This window comes from Marmota monax, unplaced genomic scaffold (assembly GCF_021218885.2).
Source record: "Marmota monax isolate L192 unplaced genomic scaffold, Marmota_monax_Labrador192_F-V1.1 WCK01_AAM20220418_F8-fsc00049, whole genome shotgun sequence".
Taxonomy (NCBI): domain Eukaryota; kingdom Metazoa; phylum Chordata; class Mammalia; order Rodentia; family Sciuridae; genus Marmota; species Marmota monax.
The window spans coordinates 5,976,189-5,996,081 of NW_026694221.1; the positions used below are offsets into that span (position 1 = coordinate 5,976,189).

General features: G+C 32.7%; 1 protein-coding gene across 6 annotated transcripts in view; it reads left to right on the forward strand.

Annotated features, from left to right (window-relative positions):
* Pcdh9 (protocadherin 9) overlaps positions 1–19,893 on the forward strand; it is an 874,581-nt gene that overhangs the window by 554,093 nt on the left and 300,595 nt on the right. For 3 of the 6 annotated variants that reach the window (XM_058586100.1, XM_046466462.2, XM_058586103.1), the window contains one exon: positions 2,930–3,131. In XM_058586100.1, the coding sequence (XP_058442083.1) occupies positions 2,930–3,131 (202 nt within the window). The remainder of the gene's footprint in view (positions 1–2,929; positions 3,132–19,893) is intronic. The other 3 variants (XM_058586101.1, XM_058586102.1, XM_058586105.1) reach the window with 1 other exon arrangement.

A 19,893-nucleotide genomic window follows, 5' to 3' on the forward strand; every position in this document is an offset into this window, starting at 1 on the left:
AAGAATTATAGCTAACTTCTATTGAGTATGTATGGTATGACAAGTATTATGAATCTGGAACACTACTTATTTTATCTATTTTGATCTTTAACACCACGAGCACTATTTTTTTTCCTTTTTTCAAAGCCAGGGACTAATTCAAGAAGATAAAGTTCCCTGAATTGTGCCAGCCACTGCAGAGCAAGGACTGCAAACCAGGCAGTCTGGTTTGACATCCCCTTTGGTTTTCTTCACCCCAATCTAAACAGGTGCTCTTGAGTCCTTTATTACACCCACAGATACTCTGTCTCCTAACACTTCACTCTTCCAAATAGTCTGCATTTCAATTTACTTAGATCCTTTCCATACGTCTGCCTTGATAGTTCAGATTAAAATTCTACTGACATCCATCATCATCATGATAAATTAGTGATGGATTTGCTTGATCAATTTGCTTCATACCATAATATTCATATATCATTTCTTAGTCCATATGCATCACCACCCCCACCTCCCATCAGGCAGATCAATTGTGCACATTCTGCCAATTAGGTCCTAAACATCTTTGTGTCAAATTAATTAAGAAATATTTCCATAAGCCACAGTAGTTTGAACATTATATCATTCTAATTTATAGTCTCCTTGCAAATAAATTATACGAAATTTATAATTTTTAAATTCACACTTATAAAATGTTAAGGAAATATCATAGTATAATAATATGTGGATTAAGTCTAATAAACTATATTTGAAATCATTTTAGAAAAAATAGGTTAGACTTTTTGTTCTCAGTAAACCATAGTAGCAGGCATAGAATATATGCTTAATAATTTTTTTTAATGCAGCAAGAAGTGCTGCATTACAGCATAACTGGCATTGTATATTTGGACATTTGAACAAAAAATTGTAATTGAAGCAACATTTATAAAACTGTCACTAATATAAATTTTTCTCTAACAATTCTTAATATTTTATGTAACTTCAAGAAATTCTTTATAATATCAGAAAATAATTTGTTCCTTTAGTTTTATCTTATGTTTTGTTTCTTTTTTACTCATTGCATTATATCTAAGAGAAATTTCTGCAGGGATAAAACCAAAGATACTTTAAAATCTGTGGACTTTTTGTCAGAATAGTCATTTTAAAAGCCATGTTTGATAGTCATGTAAAATGGATAATCTGTTCATTGTCCTCACTATTGACTTTACCACAAAAGGATACTGATAGATTGAAAGCATATTGAAATACAAACTGAAAATATCAGTTTTCCCGAGAAGGTTAAATTCTTAGGAGAACAGAAATACTACAATAAAAATGGAAAAGTGATCTTCCTTATGTAAGGAAAAATATACTTCCAATATTAATATTCATGTTTGACTTGCTTTTTCTATAGCACTCACCTAGGCACATGTCAAAACCTTTGAGAGGGGAAGGATGCTCATAAGATAGTTGTGCATGAAGGTGAAATGTGCTACAATGGATGCAATTAGTACCATTTATGATTATAGTTTATGTGATGTTGGAATCAGTTCATTAAAAATGTACTGAACTATCAACTCATTTCACACAGGTCATTGAACAGCAATAAAGTGGTATCAGCTCTTCTCCATTATGACTCTGAGCTGGATTTGAACCAGTGACTCATAGAAAATAGGCTCTGTTCTACTGTCAGTCTATAAAACCACATTTATAGAGTTGCAGTATATCTCTCTATTGCATTAGTTTCTCAGTGTCTTCCTGTTTTTTTCGAAATGAATATAATCTGTAAATAGTCTCTTGAAAAACACAAACATTAGGCAACATAAGTGATGATAGTGTACATTATGTATTTATATTTCATATATTTTATTATTTATATATTCATAATTTATTAAATCTGAATAAAAGAGGTCACATGTGGCATGATATTGAAAGGTCTTTTGGCTGTTAAAGCAGAATGAAAATTAAGCTCAGTAGTATAGCACAAATTTACTACTCTCATGAAATTTCCTAAAGCCTAAGTGTTCATTCCAGTTTGCTGTAAATATTCTCATATCTCATGGATTACATCAGCTAAAAGGATATTTACCAAGAGAACTAAACTGTGATCTGTACTGAAGTGCATATTTTTATTTTATTAAAGTAGTAACATTTATTGAAGTAACCATATAAACATTTAGCTTGCTACTGAGAATGGCATGATGCAAATAGATACAAAATAATATTCTGAATACTTTTCAACTAGAATGTTACATAACCAAAAACTGGTTGAAATATCTGGGCATGGGCAATAATGGTTTACTCATTTAATCTCTAAGGGAAAATATCATTCTTTTCACAAAAGCATGGTTATGAAAATTATTCTTGTAAAATAATTTGTTTAAAAGTATTTTATGAAGAAAACAATATCAATTGCAACTTCACAGAACTTGGTTATTTAAACTAACTTAAATTAATTGTTCCAGTATTGGTTTAGATATAAAAATTGCTCTTTAAAAACAGGATGTAAAAGTGTGGGAAATACATTGATTGCAAAAATTGCTGTAAAAAGTTCAAGTAAGCACAGTACTTGATCATTCGAAAGAAGTAAAATTTTGCATTACTTACGCATTTATTCAGATCTATTCAGCAAATATATTTGCATATTTATTCTTATTTAGAGATTTTTCTATAATTTTGTTGACTGGCATAAGTATTCTATTTTGCTTTTCTTGTTACACTTTTCAAAGGCTTTGCTTTAGTTTGATAATCTTGAATCATACACAATTGAAATTCTTTTTCATAGTATGCCAGTTGTGTATTAACTAATAAATGGCGAATAATGAATGCTTGTTCTTAGCTTTGCTCTAGTCTTATTTTAGTTTTATACTGTGTCATTTATTGAAAGTTGTCTGATTTTGTGTTCCAGTGCACATAAAACATTTTATGTGGGAGGAGTGTTAATCAGCATGTCCTGTGATCTTCTTTGTAGTCGCAGCGCCGTGTTACCTTTCACCTCCCCGACGGCTCCCAGGAAAGCTGCAGTGACAGTGGTCTTGGAGACCATGAGCCGGTGGGTAGTGGAACCCTGATCTCACACCCTCTTCCTCTGGTTCAGCCACAGGATGAATTCTACGACCAGGCTTCTCCGGACAAGAGGACAGAGGCAGATGGCAATTCCGACCCCAACTCTGGTGAGTCCTCTTCAGCACTTTGACTCCTTGGCGTTGTTCTGGTTTGGTTGTGCACTTGAGTTTGTAACAGTGATCCTAGGGTTCGGCTAAATGGACATTCTGTCATTCTCTGATGGCTTTATTGTTATATTCTTTGAAATAGATCAAGTGTATTATGCTTGATATACTGGCTGTTAAATTCTATGATTCATCTTTATTTTATGAACCATTAAAAAAGAAGAAAAATGATACAAGTATCATTGAATGAAGCCATTAGTTGCAAGATATGCTGATACCAAAGATATACAATGTGAAAGCACATATTTTAGAATTCATAAAATACTATTAAGTAGAATATAATAAAAGAACAATTGTATATGTGTGTGTACATATATGTATATATTGTCTTATGCAGTGATATTTTCCAATGAACAATTCATAGGAAAAAAAAAACATTAAAGAGCTATTAAAATAAGTGTGAAGAGACAAGTTATTAATTTTGCTTTGTATTATTATTTTTTCCTTTATTTGAGTTTTGGATTCATTTTGGATGTTTGATAAGGTGTATTCTACCAGAACCTTCCTTCTCCACACATCCACACTACCTCAGGAATAATTGCTCATTCAAAGAAAACTCTGTAGTGTTGCTTCTTCTTAGGCAATGGAGGAAATCTTGGGCAAAGGTTATTTTTGTCCAATATATATGTAATATAAAATAAAAAATCTGAGTAGTTCACTTTTATTTAAAAAATGTTCAAAATTGTAATGTTCAGTATCTCAGGGTAATGGGCATAGTTTCTATCTTATTTTACTTAAAAGTTTTCTTCCTAGTTAATGATGTGGATAGTGGGGGTGGGGGTTGTCCATGTTTGGGGTCAGGGGTATACAAAAAATATCTGTAACTTTCTTCCACTTTTGATGTATAATTAAAAATGATCTGAAACATAAATTGCCAACATAAAAAGAAAATATCCAAACTAAAAAAAAAAAAAAAAGAAAAGAAAAAAAGGAGAGAAAAATGGTGGGAAAATTTTGGTTGGTTTGTCTTTTAATTCATTTTAAATCTGCTTCAAACCGTTTGTCTAAAATGGGAAATAGGGGTATGGTGAATTTTTCCTAATTTTGTAGCTTTTTAGCTCCCACTGCTTCAGATATTAAAGTGCCTCTGGCATTTCTGTGATTGAAGTAGGAATATCAAGAGGAGGTAAAAAGTACAAAAGGGCTTTCTTAACTAGTTTCATTGTTGTAATCCAGCTTTGGTGTTCTGTTCTCTGACTTCCAGGATTTTAAGGTGCCTTTCTATCCAGGGAAGAGATCTCTTGTAGGTATGCTTCTACCTGTAACTTCCACCCCATGTGAATCATGCCACTGTGTCTGGGTGCTGATTTTCTCATAAGCTAATATTATACATGTGGAGTTACATTTGCATCTTCTTTCTCCTAAGTAAACTCCATGCCAGCTCTGACTCTTACTGTTTAGTGTTCTATATCTTTTTTGTATAGGAAACACAAGTGCATTTGTATAAGGAAAATAAAAGACATGAAATTTCTAGATTCTTGGCACTCATCAGTATAAATAAACATCAAGGAATCTAAGTGGTTCCATTGAATCAATCTTTTCTAGACTCCAGTGGCGAGGTAAGGGTGACACTAGTCTTGTAGATCTGGATGTGGTCCTTGTTCCCTTGGTGTTGAAGATTAAACACCCAAGAAATGTCAAGGCAAGAGTAGAAAGCAAGTTTTATTGAAGAGAGTGATAGAGGCAACAGATATCCCTGAAATGAAGGGAGCCCAGAGCTGGGTTTCCTCATAACTGGATGTTGTGTATCTTATAGACCCCAGAAACTCCCACTTTCTCTTTCTTCTTCTCCTGAGGGCTGGAAGGAGCAGCACAGGGGCTAACCTCCTTAGCAATTCCTTGGGCTAGAAAGTGGATCCCCATCCCAGAGGTTAGCTGTTAACAACATGTGGTCTTTTCTTTGATAACCAGCCCCATTCTTATCAACCTCCGTCTTTCATTACCTATATGCACTGCCAGACATTCCAGCCCCTGCCTCAGGTTGTTGAGGAATTTCCTGTCCCTCAGGCCAGGTAGGGCTGCAGGCAGATTGCTTTTGGGCAAAGCATGTGGGGAGTTGTTGTATAGTGGGCTCATTTTATAGAATTATTCTCTTAAACTCATGTTTCCACAATTTTCATCCATTTGTCCCCTTACAGGGGTAGGGGGAAATGATAGCAGCTTGTTCTGATCTGTTTTCCCAATCACAACTTCCTCCACTCTGTCATGAAATATCTTTTATTGGCATTAAGCTAATAGTCTCAAAACTAGTTCTTCACTGCCTCTTAAAAAATTATGTGGGATGGGTTGGATCTTCTTGTCTTTCAGTCAAAATAAAGACAAAAATATTCACACTTTTACTGAGGACATAGCTCAGTTTGTATAGTGTTTGCCTCACATGCTCAAGGCTCTGGGTTCAATCCCCAGCAACACTAACAAAAAAAAAAAAAAAAAAAAGTTCACATTATACTAACCTAAAATGTTTTAGGACATGTCTAAATAGTTTACCAAAGCAATTTTATAGAAATACCTTCAATATATTTATGTTATTCCAGGTGAATGATTTACCCTTTCCTGAAGTAGTGTTTCATGATATTTAAAAAATTTTTTAGCAGAATGACATATTTTAGATATATGCAGGTTAAAGAGTGCTGTGAGTTTAATCAGTGGCTTTCAGAAGTTGCTGAACACTGGGGAATTTTCTAGTGAACTAATTGAATTAGGAATTTTAAAATATTCTACTAGAAAGCAATAGCAGCTTTTAGGATTCATTAATGAAATGGACAAAGTCGTACTTATATATTTTGTTTGTCATAGAATTGTGTCTGTGGTAAGCCAGAGCCAATTGAAGTATTTTGTTAAAATGTAGCAAAATCTTTATATATATATATATATATATATATATATATATATATATATTTACTATCATAACTGCAATCTGCAAGCACAAATGAAACTGATGTTTGTCTTTTGACTCCCACAGTACTAAAAAACCAAAGACAGATTTGGAGAAAAATATTAAATAAAAATGCTCATCTAAATACACATTTCCACAAAAACTGTGGTTATGTTGTAGAGCATAAATTCAAGAAAAATATATGAAGATTTTATGGAAAAATATTACTAAAATGTGTGGTAATATTAAATTTCATCTTAGCTTTTTTGTCAAGAGAATTGAGATATTTTGAATACTTTAAGCAGGCCCCAGCACATTCCAGCTGTAATTTTTTTCTCAAGTCGTTAAAGACAATATACATTCAGGGAAGACAAAAAAATTAGTAAGAATGAGACAAAATTAGTATTTTGTTGGTGGTTGGTGAATTGATCTGGACCAATGAACAAACAAGTTGTTTTTTAGACTAGAGACAATGTTCACTTATCTTCCTCTGCTTTCTTCTAAATGCACACATGAGGAAGCCCATGTTTGAGTCTTCCAAACAGAGAGAGAGAGAGAGAGAGAGAGAGAGAGAGAGAGAGAGAGAGAGAGAGAGCATTTTCCCTAGCTTTGAAAGTATGCTTAAGTTAAATTGCCCTTGGCTAGAACTTTATCCAATATGTGTAGCTACTCACATAATGACTTCTTAGACTTGGGCAATAGCACTGGGCCAGGTGCCAAATGGGAGAAGACAAAAGAGATTCTTAGTCTAGAGAAAAAAATATGCACCTTTGAAGCCTGCTTTAAGAAGTCCCCAGAGTTTTTACCAATGTAGTCATATGGAAAAAGAGGCCCAAGGAATGACACAACCTTGCATACTCCAATATTCAGCCCAGCATAGTGATTTCACTCAGGAAAATAATGATCCATGGAATGTCTCTAAGCCAGAAGCAGCAGGGTTTCTTGGTAGAAACACACTCCTTATTCCTTATTGAAAAGGAAGGAGAAGAGCAAGAAAGGGAAACAAAAGAGAGCTTTAAGGGACAATGGTAGCTAACACTTCATAGGACTTAAAATTTTAAGCTCCGGTGTCAATGTCTGCCTCCTGTATCAATACCCTAGAAATATCAAGAGATAAAAACTAAATAATTTATATTTGGATATTATTGATATATTATCTTTAAATTTCACAATCACTTTTTTTTTTTTTTGGTAATTGAGGAATTTGTGAAGCAGAGTGAAGTGGAATTGATAGAATAATCATCACCAGCAAACATTTTGTTATGTAGATCTCAACTGTTTCACTTTGTTCAGTGAAGTTTTCTGTCTGCATTCTTAACAATTTTTGAAGAGCCATATTTTGTATCAAGTGAAACAGCAGCAGTTACTATCAGTATTAGTTACTATCAGTATTACCTGAAGAGTTACTCAGTAATAAATATTATACCTGTAAGGATCCTTATTTTTTCCCCAAATATAATGTTTCTCACTTAAAAATCATTACAAATTAGAACTAATTTCCACAGTAACTATCTTCATTATGTATTTTTCAAAGAAATTAGTACAATGGTTTCATGCAATAAGGATTTTGGAAACTTTGGACTTAAGCTTACATTCTTATTTTTGAATACACATATGCAGTGACATGGATGTACACTATTCTGCTTTGTTTCCTGTTTTAAGGTTTTGGGTTGTTGGCATTATTCATTTTATATTATAGCCAACTTTTGATTTATAAAAAATAAATGAAGAAGGGCTTTACATGTGCTAAAGTTTGGATATAGAGTACCACCCCAAATTTATGCATTGAAAGCTTGGTCCCTAGCCTATGGCACTATTTTGAGGTGATCAAATCTTTAGAATATGGGACCCAATAGGGAGAGAGTTAGGTCATTGTGAGCATGACCTTGATGGGAATATTGGAACCCTACCTTTTCATCTTGGCATTTCACTTCCCAGCCACCACAAGTTGAAGAGCTTTGCTCTGCCAAGGGCTTCCAATCATGATATGCTGCCTCATCACAGGCCTAAGAAGAACAGAACCAACTAACCATGGACTGAAACCTATGAAATCATAAGCCAAATTCAAACTTTCCTTCTTTATAAGTTGATTGTCTCTGGTATTTCATCACAGTGAACACAAAGCTGACACAAGATGTAAATTAAAGAATAAATGATGCACAAATTAGGCAACAATTTGTGGATAATTTAAGTATTATCTAGGGTTGTCTTCATTGTATCAGGTTCCACTCTTATGCCATTAATTGACATATACTGGAAAAGAGTTTTCATTTTCCCTTTCCTTTTTAAGTCTGTATATCTTTCTTTCTTTCTTTGTACCATGAATTGAATCCAGGGGGCACTTAACTACTGAGCCACATCCCTAGCCTCTTTTTTCTTTTTATTTTATTAGACAGGTTCTTGCTGAGTTGCTTAGGGCCTCTCTAAGTTACTGAGGCTGGCTTTGAACTCACGCTCCTCCTGCCTCAACCTCCCAAGCCACTGGGATTATAGGCGTATGTCAAAGTTCCTGGCTCTTTTTAAAAATTTCAGTCTCCATTATATTAATATGGAAGAATCTTTACTTCTTTTATCCCTTAATTTTAGTTTCAATATTATGCAAAAATAACTGCAACATTCAGACTTTTATGTCATCTGCAACTTGTATGTCAATTGTCTCATTTGGTCCATATGGGTCTCAAATGAGACTGCCTTTATTCGAGTCTTCCTGGCCTCTTCATGAATTATGCTGATAGAATCTGTCTATGGGAGTGAAATGAGGCTTCTGTGAGGGTGTCTATTGATTCATTGCTTAGATGTATAGGAAGGCCCATTAACTCTCTGAAATTTTTCTGCCTCCCTGTATTCTGCTATGTAATCTAGCCTCAAGGACTCTTTTATCTTAATCCTGTAGGCTTTTCTTGAGTCCTGCCCAACCAATATGGGATCTCTCCTTTCAGTTTCTTTCCTTTTCCTCTCTTTCTTCTGGGTCAGAATAAGTGATGTACAGAATGTCTATTGTTAGGGATCTTCACTATTTTTCTTGATATTTTCCCCTCCAAAACACAACTATTTATTTAACTATTTACTTATTTATTTTGGCCTCATTAGCAAACAAAAATAATCTCTTGATAGGTTTAGGACTTTGCAAAATAGCTAAATGCTTTCTTACTTCTTCCCCATTCTGTCTCATCCTTATCTAAGCAGTGAAAATACAGCTTATTTATGAAGGATATTGAAAAGACTGGTCTAGGTAAAAGGGTATGTATAGGAAGAAAAAACAACATATTAATATTTTAAAATTATTTTCAAATTATAAAATTATATTTATTGCTAAAACAATTATATAACAATTCTAATAAAATGTACTGTGTGAATGTGAAAAATAGACAAAAGGAATTTCTTTTTGACAAAGTCTTTTCAAGAAAACATGATGAAGAACTACACTTTATTAGTTATTAGTTAACATAAAATATAATTTTTATAGGAAATCTGAGGCATATACTTGCTTTGAATATCACAGAATGAGTTGGTACCCCACAAACCAAGAATTTGGCTTGTTTATGTTTCTACCACTATAAAAAAATTACATTGGAGACAATTGCAGATAATATCAATATGGCTATATTTTTAATGGTATGTGAAATTTATTATTTATTATCTAAAAGTGATAATAGAACTGTAGTTTTGTTAAAAAAGAATCCTCATTGGTTGTGATAGATTATGAAATATTTACAGAGCTAAAATTTTCTAAAACATAGTGGAAAACTGGTACTAAAGTAAAAAAAGAATCAGTATATGAAATACATGAGATCACCTTTTATTTCTTCTTCCTTATTCTCTTGTTTTTGTTCTAAAGATACAGTTGACTATACAAAGGTATAGACAGATGTTTTGTATATCATGTGCATATTTTATGCATTTAAGTTTATTTCAAATGGAGAAAATGAAATAAAACAGATTTTCAAATGTATACGTATTTGTTAGATGAACAGAAATTGGTGATAGCCTTCATTAAACATCTTTGAAGTAAAATAAAGTCTTTCAAAAATTTCTTCTAGAATTCAGCAATGAAAGCATTAACCACAAACCTCAGAACTATTGTTTCTAGGACACACAACAGAATTTTAACAAAGAGCAAGTCTGGTATCCCTTTGGCAACCAAATATCTACTATCATTATGTCCTAAATACATTCAAATCAGAGAACAAATTTATCCAACTGCACCAGAAATGATGCACACATATCTAATTTTTATTATGCTATTTTTTTTTTGCTTTGTTGTTACAGGCAAAGATTTTCTATTCCCAGGAAGCAGTAAATCATATTTCCTTAAGAAGTTAACTTATTAACATGATCACCAACCATTTATTCTAAGAAAATAAATGGTAAGGAGATTTTCAATTGAAGACTCTTTTTTTTTTTAATATTAAGTAGACTGAGGAAAGAATTTCACTAATTTAAAAGCAGACAAAAACAATTATATGATCAGATCAGAAACGGGCTATTACCACTAATTCAGAATTAAGTCCTAATCCTGTCCCATTGAGAAATAAGAATAGTTATTTTTATATCTGGTATGTCTTTAAATGTTATTTTAAAGGATTTTCTGCTGCTTAATCATGTGCAAAATTGCAGATTAAATTTACTATGTCAAAACCCTGCCTGTCATGCACCTCTGAATTTACCTGAAAGAAGTTATGAATCATGTTTCACTAAATGCAGTGTGGATACCTGATATTTTTGGTTAGTATTTATGCAAGTCTTTTTGTGAGCCAGGAATTCTAATAGTTGTTTTGCTATGCTTCTTATGATTCCACACTAATAGTATAAATTAGATAGTGGTATAAGTGAGCCATGCCTGACTCCACAGCGAAGGTTTTTGCATATAGAGAAACCACCTTCCATGTATACATGTTTTATTGCACTGTTTGACTCAACACGATTGTCACTGGTGTTATAGTTTAAGTTATAGGGCACTAATTTTATTTTTAATAAGAATTTCAAGGAATTGACAATTAAGAAGTTGATTGGATAGTTTGCTAGTCAGTTGAACAACTTGTTAGAGAACTGTTGCTGAAGATTTTGGTAATTTTCATTTTATTTTGTTTGTTTGTTGTTGATTTGTGGTAATAGTCAATTAAAATTAGACCTTAGTGAGACCCCATTCAGCGCTACATTGTTTTAAACAGAGGCATAAAAATGGAAGTATTTTGGCTAAGTCGAAGTTTGTTAGTCAGTGATAAGGCTACCACATACAGAATCTTGTATCTGTGCTCTTTCCACTGGAGCCATCTTTACTTATGTCTTTTCCTCAAAGAGAATATGTTTGATCATATGATTCATATTTGCCACCCTCCTTATTCTCTAGAACTGCTTGACCATGTTTTCTATGCAGGGCAGTGTCTTGCCAATAGTAGGCCAGCAATATTTTTTGACTGAATGAATATGTTGGTATCCCACAAGTACATGAAATACAGTAAGAGAAATTAAATATGTGCTATGATGATAAAATCAGCCAGATAAACAACATTTAGAAAGAAGTAATGTACCATGTTAATTATAGTTATCTCCAAGTTTTAGTATTAACTTCCTCTTTTAATTGTCTGTATTTTCACAATTTTAATAATACATTTAAAATTATATTTTTCCATTGTATTGATATAAAATATATGAAAATCACTTGACACAGGACTGATAAAAAAGATATTATATATATATGTGTATATATATATATATATATATATATATATATATATAAATTTACATTACAAAATATTCTTTATATGCTTAAATACACGAGATGTACTTGCTCAATAAAAAATGAACATTTAAAAAATTAGGCATGAGAGACAAGCTGCCATTTTGGAAAACTGAAATCTAGCTAGTAAAAGATTCAAAAAAGTCAATGAAAATAAAATTACTTTACTTAATTCTGGTCCTTAAGAATTGTGCTAATTCTTTAACCTGCAGGGGGAAAAAGATCACAGTATACCTCAAAATTAAACATAAATTTGATTTTTGTCATTATATTGCATAATATTGTATTAAATATTTTTGTGAATCATGATTACAATTTTTGTGTATTCACATTGAGAAAATTACATAAATTAGAAGAAAATTTCTCTGAAACCACATATTGTAACCTGCTATATTTGTAACCCCATGAGATTTTTGGAATCAATTCAGGATAATTCTACACAGTGGCCCATAAGTTAAAGAATCTGCAGTCCCTAAGAGAATATCATAGAGTCACATAGATAATATCATAGGTACTGGGGGAAAGGTCCTACTGTGATTTGAATTTAAGGTAAAAATAAGGTTCTAATAGCTCAACAATATAAAAACATAATTTGATTACATTTTTTGTTCTATGAGAATTTAGAATATAAGTTCTCACTTTATTAATATATTTTTTAAAATCTGAATTGAAAAAATTGTCTATTAACTATTTTGATCTCAAACCTAGAGATGTCACAATATTTACTAGATTAAAAATATCTAGGGCAGGCCTGGGGGCACACACCTGTAAATCTCACTGGCTTGGGAAGCTGAGACAGGGGGATCTCCAGTTCAAAGCCAACTTCAGCAAAAGTGAAGCACTAAGCAACTCAGTGAGACCTTGTCTCTAAATAAAATACAAAATAGGGCTGGGTTGTGGCTCAGTGGTTGAGTGCCCCTGAGTTCAATATCTAATACTAAAAAAAAAAAAAAAAAAATTCTATATTATAAACCAAAATTTTGCCTACCATTTCTTTATCTTTCTGTTGCTTTTTGATTGCTTCATAACAGCAATTACTACAAAGTATGCAACCTTAAACAAAACCCATGCTTCACAGTGATGTATACCAGGAGTCATAGTGTTGCTCAGATAAGCTCTCTGCTAAGGACCCACAGGCTACAACTGAGTCAGTCAAGCTGCATGTTCATCTGGAGGCTTAAATGAAGGAAGAATGGCTCCCACCATAACTTCTTACTTCTTCAAAGCCATGTAGGGAGAATCTGGAGTATGTTCGCAGCAAGATAGTGTTCTATATAATATTCTATCACCTTTGTCATATTCTGTTGGTTAGATAGAAGTCTCAGGTCGGGCCAACACTCAAAGATAGGGGCTTCTAAGAAGTTATAAATACCACGTGGTGGGGATCTTCAGGGGTCACTTTAGAGAATGCATGCAATCTAATTTCAGCATCTTCAATCTTAGTATTTTCTATTATTTTTGTCTTTGTAAGATTCATTCATGTATTTACTCATGTTCCTATTCATTCTGCCAACATTCCTGTAAAATCTACTACGTTTTATTCTGGAGGTAGACATTAAAATCAAGACTCTAAAGTTAGACAATTTAACAGTTTAGTGCAAGAGTTCTCAATCTGATTTCTTTGATCTGAAAGACCCATGAGCATGTTTTAAGGCAACTGTGAAATTTTTGCAATTTGTGTGTGTGTAGGGGGGCATGTAAGGAAAATGTTATAAGCCATGAAAAGAAGCAAACATGGGTAAAGAAAAAGGAAAAGAAATGCTGATTTTTTTGTAGGAGAGAAGATATTTGACACAAATAACTAGTGAATTAGAATAAATGTTTATGATAAATGTATAAAAAAAGGATCTTAGTATAGAATAAACCTTGGATTAGGGAATTCAAAGATTCAATAAATTGTTATAGTTTAGCATAAATTATCTAAATGAATAAAATGTCTGTATATGTATGAATACACTGTATATATACACATGCAGTATAGGTTTCTTGATATTATAAACATATCATGGCCAGTTGGGCAGGGAGTGAAAATGTCATTGTCTTTGACACTTATGAAGGTTTGATTAACTCTACCACTGTCTTGAGGTATATAGTTATTAACCTAAAAAGAGAACTACTAATATCTGGTAATATTGTTATAAAATATTATAGGGCCCATAACACAGTAGATGCTTAATTAATGATATTAGCTTTTCAAGTAAATAAGAATAAAAGAGAGTGAATTGAGGCATAGTTTGGGATCAGATTTTGAATGATGGGAAGGAGAGGTTAGCTGAATATAGGAGATAAAAGAAAATAAATCATTAAGGGTATTTCCCAGAGTTTAGTTCATATTACTTATTGAAAACTACACAATTAAATAAGTTAAAGAACATATGATAAAAACTCAGATTAGGAATTAGCATTTTTTAAATTAATTTTAAACTACTAGGAAAAATTACCTGAGAACTAAGAGTATGATTCTAAGTTAGAAACTGAAAACTGACAACATAGAAGGTGAATGAAATTCTGGGAGTAAATATAATAACTGGAAGAGAGAAAGGAACCCAAGATAGAAGTCATGGCCTACATTATCAGGTCAGGCAAAGATGGGAGTAGGTGGGAGCAAAGATTATAAAATTAAGAAGGTACAATTAGAAAATTATTGGAAAGTTTTGGGATATTTAACTTTGGGGGGAGGTACCAGGAATTGAACTCAGGAGCAATTAACCACTGAGCCACATCCCTAGCCCTATTTATTTGGTATTTTATTTAGAGACAGAGTCTCACTGAATTGCTTAGTGCCTCACTTTTGCCGAGTCTGGCTTTGAGTTCACATCCTCCTGCCTCAGCTTCCAGAGCTCCTAGGATGACAGACATGCACCACCATGCCTGGCTGATTTTTGACTTTTATTCCTGATTCATGGTGGGTTTTATGAGTAATGTAGAATTTTGACAGAGAACACAGACTGTGAGTACAGACTAACCTAAATCCTAACTTACTGACATCACAGCCACAGGCTTTTGGCACAATATTTTTGGCACAATGCAGGCTTGGTGTACAGAGATGAGTACTTTTAATTGTCATTATCAATAATAAAAGGACATAGAAGCAGCAAAATTTATACCTTAATTATTAAGCAAATTTTTAATTTAAAAATACCATTGTGAGTTTTGAAGAGTAAAATTATTGCTAGACTTAAAAAAATAAGTAAAATTCTAGAAATGTTTTAGTTTCAAATTATGAAAATTTTATTTTTATATTCTTCTGATATGACTTTTTTCTCTTTATCATATATGATTGGTGATTCTATCACAGTTTACTAAAGATTGATATAAATTACATGGTAAAACCTATTTATGTTCCGTTATCTTCATTGTTTTTCTTAAAAATACATATGCTTACTTTATGATTTTAAAGTATTTAGCATAATATTAAATTTTCAGAGTACACTTTCCATTTTATTACTATGTCATCTTAACAAGGGGTCCAGCAAGATAGTTTTCTATAGCATTAATGTTAGTGTTGTTTAAAGGATTGCTCTAAAATAAGCAGGAACACAAGCTCTGTCTTCTGGAAGGTTTAGATCCATGAATTTCAAATAGGACATTTATTATTCCGCAAAACAATCAACTTTGAGTATTCATTTATTATATAAACAAAAATGTTACTAGTAATTATCTGATGTGTTTGAGCTTCTTTTGGGGTCACAAATATTGTGTGTTTAATAGTAGAGTAGAAGATATTTGTGAGAACAATATGCCTCCTGGTGTAGAGTAATGGTAATACGAGCCTCTCAGCTATGCTGCCTGGAATCTCATTTTGGTAGCTGCCCTCATGTGATCCATTCTTTAAGGAGTCATGAAGAGGAATGGTATTTACTTAACCCCAATGTATAATTTGCCCTAGGGGAGAAAAACTGTTCTTTCTGTATTTGTGTTTTGCAGTAGTTTCAGACTGGTAAAAGTGATAGATATACATGACAATCAGTAGCTACATGTAAAAATAAGGAACTTACTGAATATCAGTAACTTAAAAGAGTAAAATTACCTTTTTCAAAACCTTAACATAAAGTTATTTCACAAGAAACAAATGGAAATAAAACAGTAATAAGAATTTATACACATAAAACCAAACTCAGACATTTCATCTTATTTTTATATCCACAGATACAGGAACAAATAAATAAAATTATCTGAAGCTATAGAGTAATTTTAAATTTCTGAAGAAATCATAGCTGTTTACTAAAATATTCCAAATTTCCCTAATGCTATTTTGACATGCATTCCTATCAGTAGGTTGCGACTTATTTAGATTAGTGTGATTGACAAATACACGGATGCCCAGATTTTAATAACTTTAAAGTAAGATTGCCAGTAAAATACAGGATGGCCAGCTCAATTTGAATTTAAATTAAACAATGAAAAAAACTTAAGTCTAATTATATCCCAAATATTTCAATTTTATAATGTCCCTTGCAATATGTGGAACATATTTGATGTTAAACATCATTCATTCTTTATAGGAAATTCAAATTAAACTAATTTAACTGTCCATCCCGTGTTTTAACTGGCAACTTTACAATTTATGCAATAGTTTCAGTGCAATACAATAGTGGGAATAAATATGTTAGGATCCAAAATGCAAATGAAGATTAAAAGAGTCTAGACTATCATAAGATTTTCATTGAGATTCATTGTATTTACTTAGGAGCTCATCCCTGACCATATAGTTGTTGGCATGGCCAGAAAATAATCACACTTGAACATCAGAAGCTCAGTTTGGGCTTATTGTCAATATTATAAATTATTTACCCCACCATGCAATGGTGACTTTGAGGTTGGTCTTTTACTGTTTGTAGTCAAAAGAACCTCTGGTTAAAGTGGAGTTGCTATGCTCCTTGTTTTTTTTTTTTTTTTTAAATAGTTTTTTTTTTTTTTTTTGATATATCACATTTTTCGATCCTTATGTATTCATTTTCTTTTACAAACTTTATCATTTTCAATATCTAATTACTTCTAAAGGACCCTATGTCAACATAAGATGATGTCGGGAGAGAGACAGAGACACATGTTGAGATTAAATTTGCATCTGCAACTTAAAGCTGTATGTCACATAGTCTAGCCAATACATCCATCTATGAATGACCAAAATACATGTTTAAGACATATCAAGTAAGATACCAAGGGGAAGTGTGTGCAGTGGGTAACTGCTATCAATAAAGATTAGGTACAAATCACACCTCCTGTCTTTGCCAGCTGCTTGACCTTGGTTAGGAAACTGTGCTCCAGTTATCTCATCTATAACATAAAAATGAGAGCAAATATATGTACTCCATAGACTTGTGCATATTGCAGAGGGTTAATAGAACTAGCTTAGAATAGTTTCTGGTTCAAAGTAGATTCTTCAATTATGTGAGCTTATTATTGTAAAAATTCAAGTCAAAGTAGATGGTTATTTAATCAACTCCTTTATTTCAAATCTTGTTCTCTTAAGTAATATGTAGGCAGAGATTAATAAGGCTAGTCTTCCCTATATTCCAATTTCTTCCCAGTTGGTTAGAGAAAGATAGATATTGTTTTGTTAGTGTATCTTGAATCTCAGCCTTTTCATTTCACTTATACAAACTCATTTTAAAAACTGTGTGACTTACCACCAGTTGTCTCAAAATTACTCTTATTTAGTCTAAAGAGAACTTTAACTCATGACATAGAAGGAACTTATTATTCCTATAGAATTGAGCAAAAGATGTACAGATAGATTTGCTTAGTGGTGAGCTTTTGGCTAAACATAAGGAATCCCAATGAAAATCTTATAATAGTCTGAACTTCTAATCTTCATTTGAATTTTGGACTTTTACAGATTTGTGCCTAGTAATTGGCCAGAAATCTCTTTGTTTCTTTATAATCAACAACAATCTAAATCACAATCAGATCTGCAAAAGGAAATACACTATACTGTGGGTAAATTTGACAGTGAATATTTGTGCATCAACTCCACACTTAAAAGTAAAATAACAAAAATTTCTACTTAAATGCTCATTGGAAGGAAACAATTAAACCATGAGCTTCCTAAAGCGAAGGCATTGGTTTCATTGATTTTTTTTCATGTTTTGTGTTTTGACATGAACAGGAGTTTTATCATGGCTGAGCATTCGATTGAAATACCCTTTCCCATTAGGGATACTATAAGAATACTTGAAAAGCTTCTGAAATTTTCCATGAATGAAAATAGAAATTGCTTTGGTCAAGGAAGGGAATATATTTTATGTTTTATAAGATGAAATCTTAGACTAAGCGCAGTGTGACAATTGTAAAACTATCAGAGGGACCCAAAATAGATGTAGAGGCTCCACAGAACAAGCCCAGGCTTAGGAAAAGGTTCTCTTCTATCATAGAAAGAGTAGAGCCTCACTGGAATGTTTTTTTCAAAGGCCTCTTTTTAAAGGGAAATATATTTTTAAATGAAGTCAAACAGGGTCTTCATTCAGAAGAGGATGCTGAGTTCTGGTTTAAGCTGCTTAAGAAACAGCTATAGAAAATCTAACAGTAACTCTTCAGTAATCTCTCCCAAGTCATGACTATTGTGCATTAGAAGATTATGATTTAAAATAAGGACTTCAGGTATTTTGAGCCAGAAATACCAATACTCCACAGGCAGTAAAATCTTGACATAAGCAGCAAGCAGCATAATAAAAAGGGAAGAGAAATTGGCCTATATTCTATCAGTTTTATGTCTTGCTAGCATAATCAGAAGGCTATTTGGTGCTTCAGTTCATGTATTGTTCAAAAAGAGTATGGAGTATGAAAGTATTTTACCATCTGCAGAGACTCCAGGAACACTTGCTTCAGAAACAGGCAAATTGAGGTTGGCACAGCCTCTGTGATATCTGGTTGTGTGCAGAAGTCTCAATTATCTCTCCCTCTCTTCCCCTCTCTCTTTCTTTTCCTCTCTTCCTGCCTCTCTCCCTTTGTCTCTCCCTTACTCTCTATTTCTTAAAGGTAATAATATGCATATCCTAAAGGATATTAGACACATTAGTAATAGCAAAAGAAAAGTGTCTGGCAGATAGAAAGAGCTCAGGAATATCAGGATGAGCACTATTAGGTAATTAAGAAGTGCTGTCTCTCCTTATTGGTATCTGTGTCCTTAGACTTAGTCCTTCTAATACGATGATGCTTCTAATCAAATTTGACTTTATACACTGAAAGCACAACTTGAACAAATAAATGAACAAAGACTTGTGAAATACTTTAGTGAACAAGGTGCTACTACTTTAAAAATGCCATGTTATTTTGAGTATTCAGAAATTCTCATGTATTTTTTCTCAAAAATAAATATTTTTAAAAAAATATAAAGTCAAATATATCCATCATATGACAGTGGAGTTGATAATGAATAAAGAGTTTTGAATTCTCAAATGGTCAGCTATTGAAAAATATCTGATAAATGTGTATAGAAAATATAAATTTTCACAAGGAGTTTTAAAAACTAATAATCTGCTACTGTCTTGTACTTATTTTCACATAACAGTAATTCATAAATTATAAGTTACAGTCATAGATATTTAAGTTATAGTAATGGTAACCTGTAGTGAGATACAATTACTAGAAAGTGATAATGGCAAAATAAATATTCACTTTAATGTGACAAAGTATTGTTTGTAATAATTTACTTTATATTGCACTCAAAATGCTATTGATACAAAAATTGAATTTTCTATTTTCTTTGGAGTCCATTTTTCTGTTTTCCATGTCTCTGAATTGCTTTTTTTTTCCTGATCCTTGGTAGATAGCTCAATAGATGGTATTTCCCTTCTTTCCACTGATTCGGTAAGCAGCTAGAACAGTGCTTCTTTCTCCTTGTGTGGATCACATGCTGCAATGTGCCCCCCGCCCCCTTGCAGCTCATTGCCACACTCCACAGCATTACTGACGCCCACTGGAGACCCTCATTTAATACACCCTGAATTAGAGTCTCTGCGGAATGAGAAGGAGAAATAAAGGAGACCTCGAGAGAACTGTGAGCTAATCTCCTTGCTACCATTCAGGGCTGTTATTACATAAAGATCATTCTCTTTCTGTTTTCTGTGCTGACAGGTACATTTTTC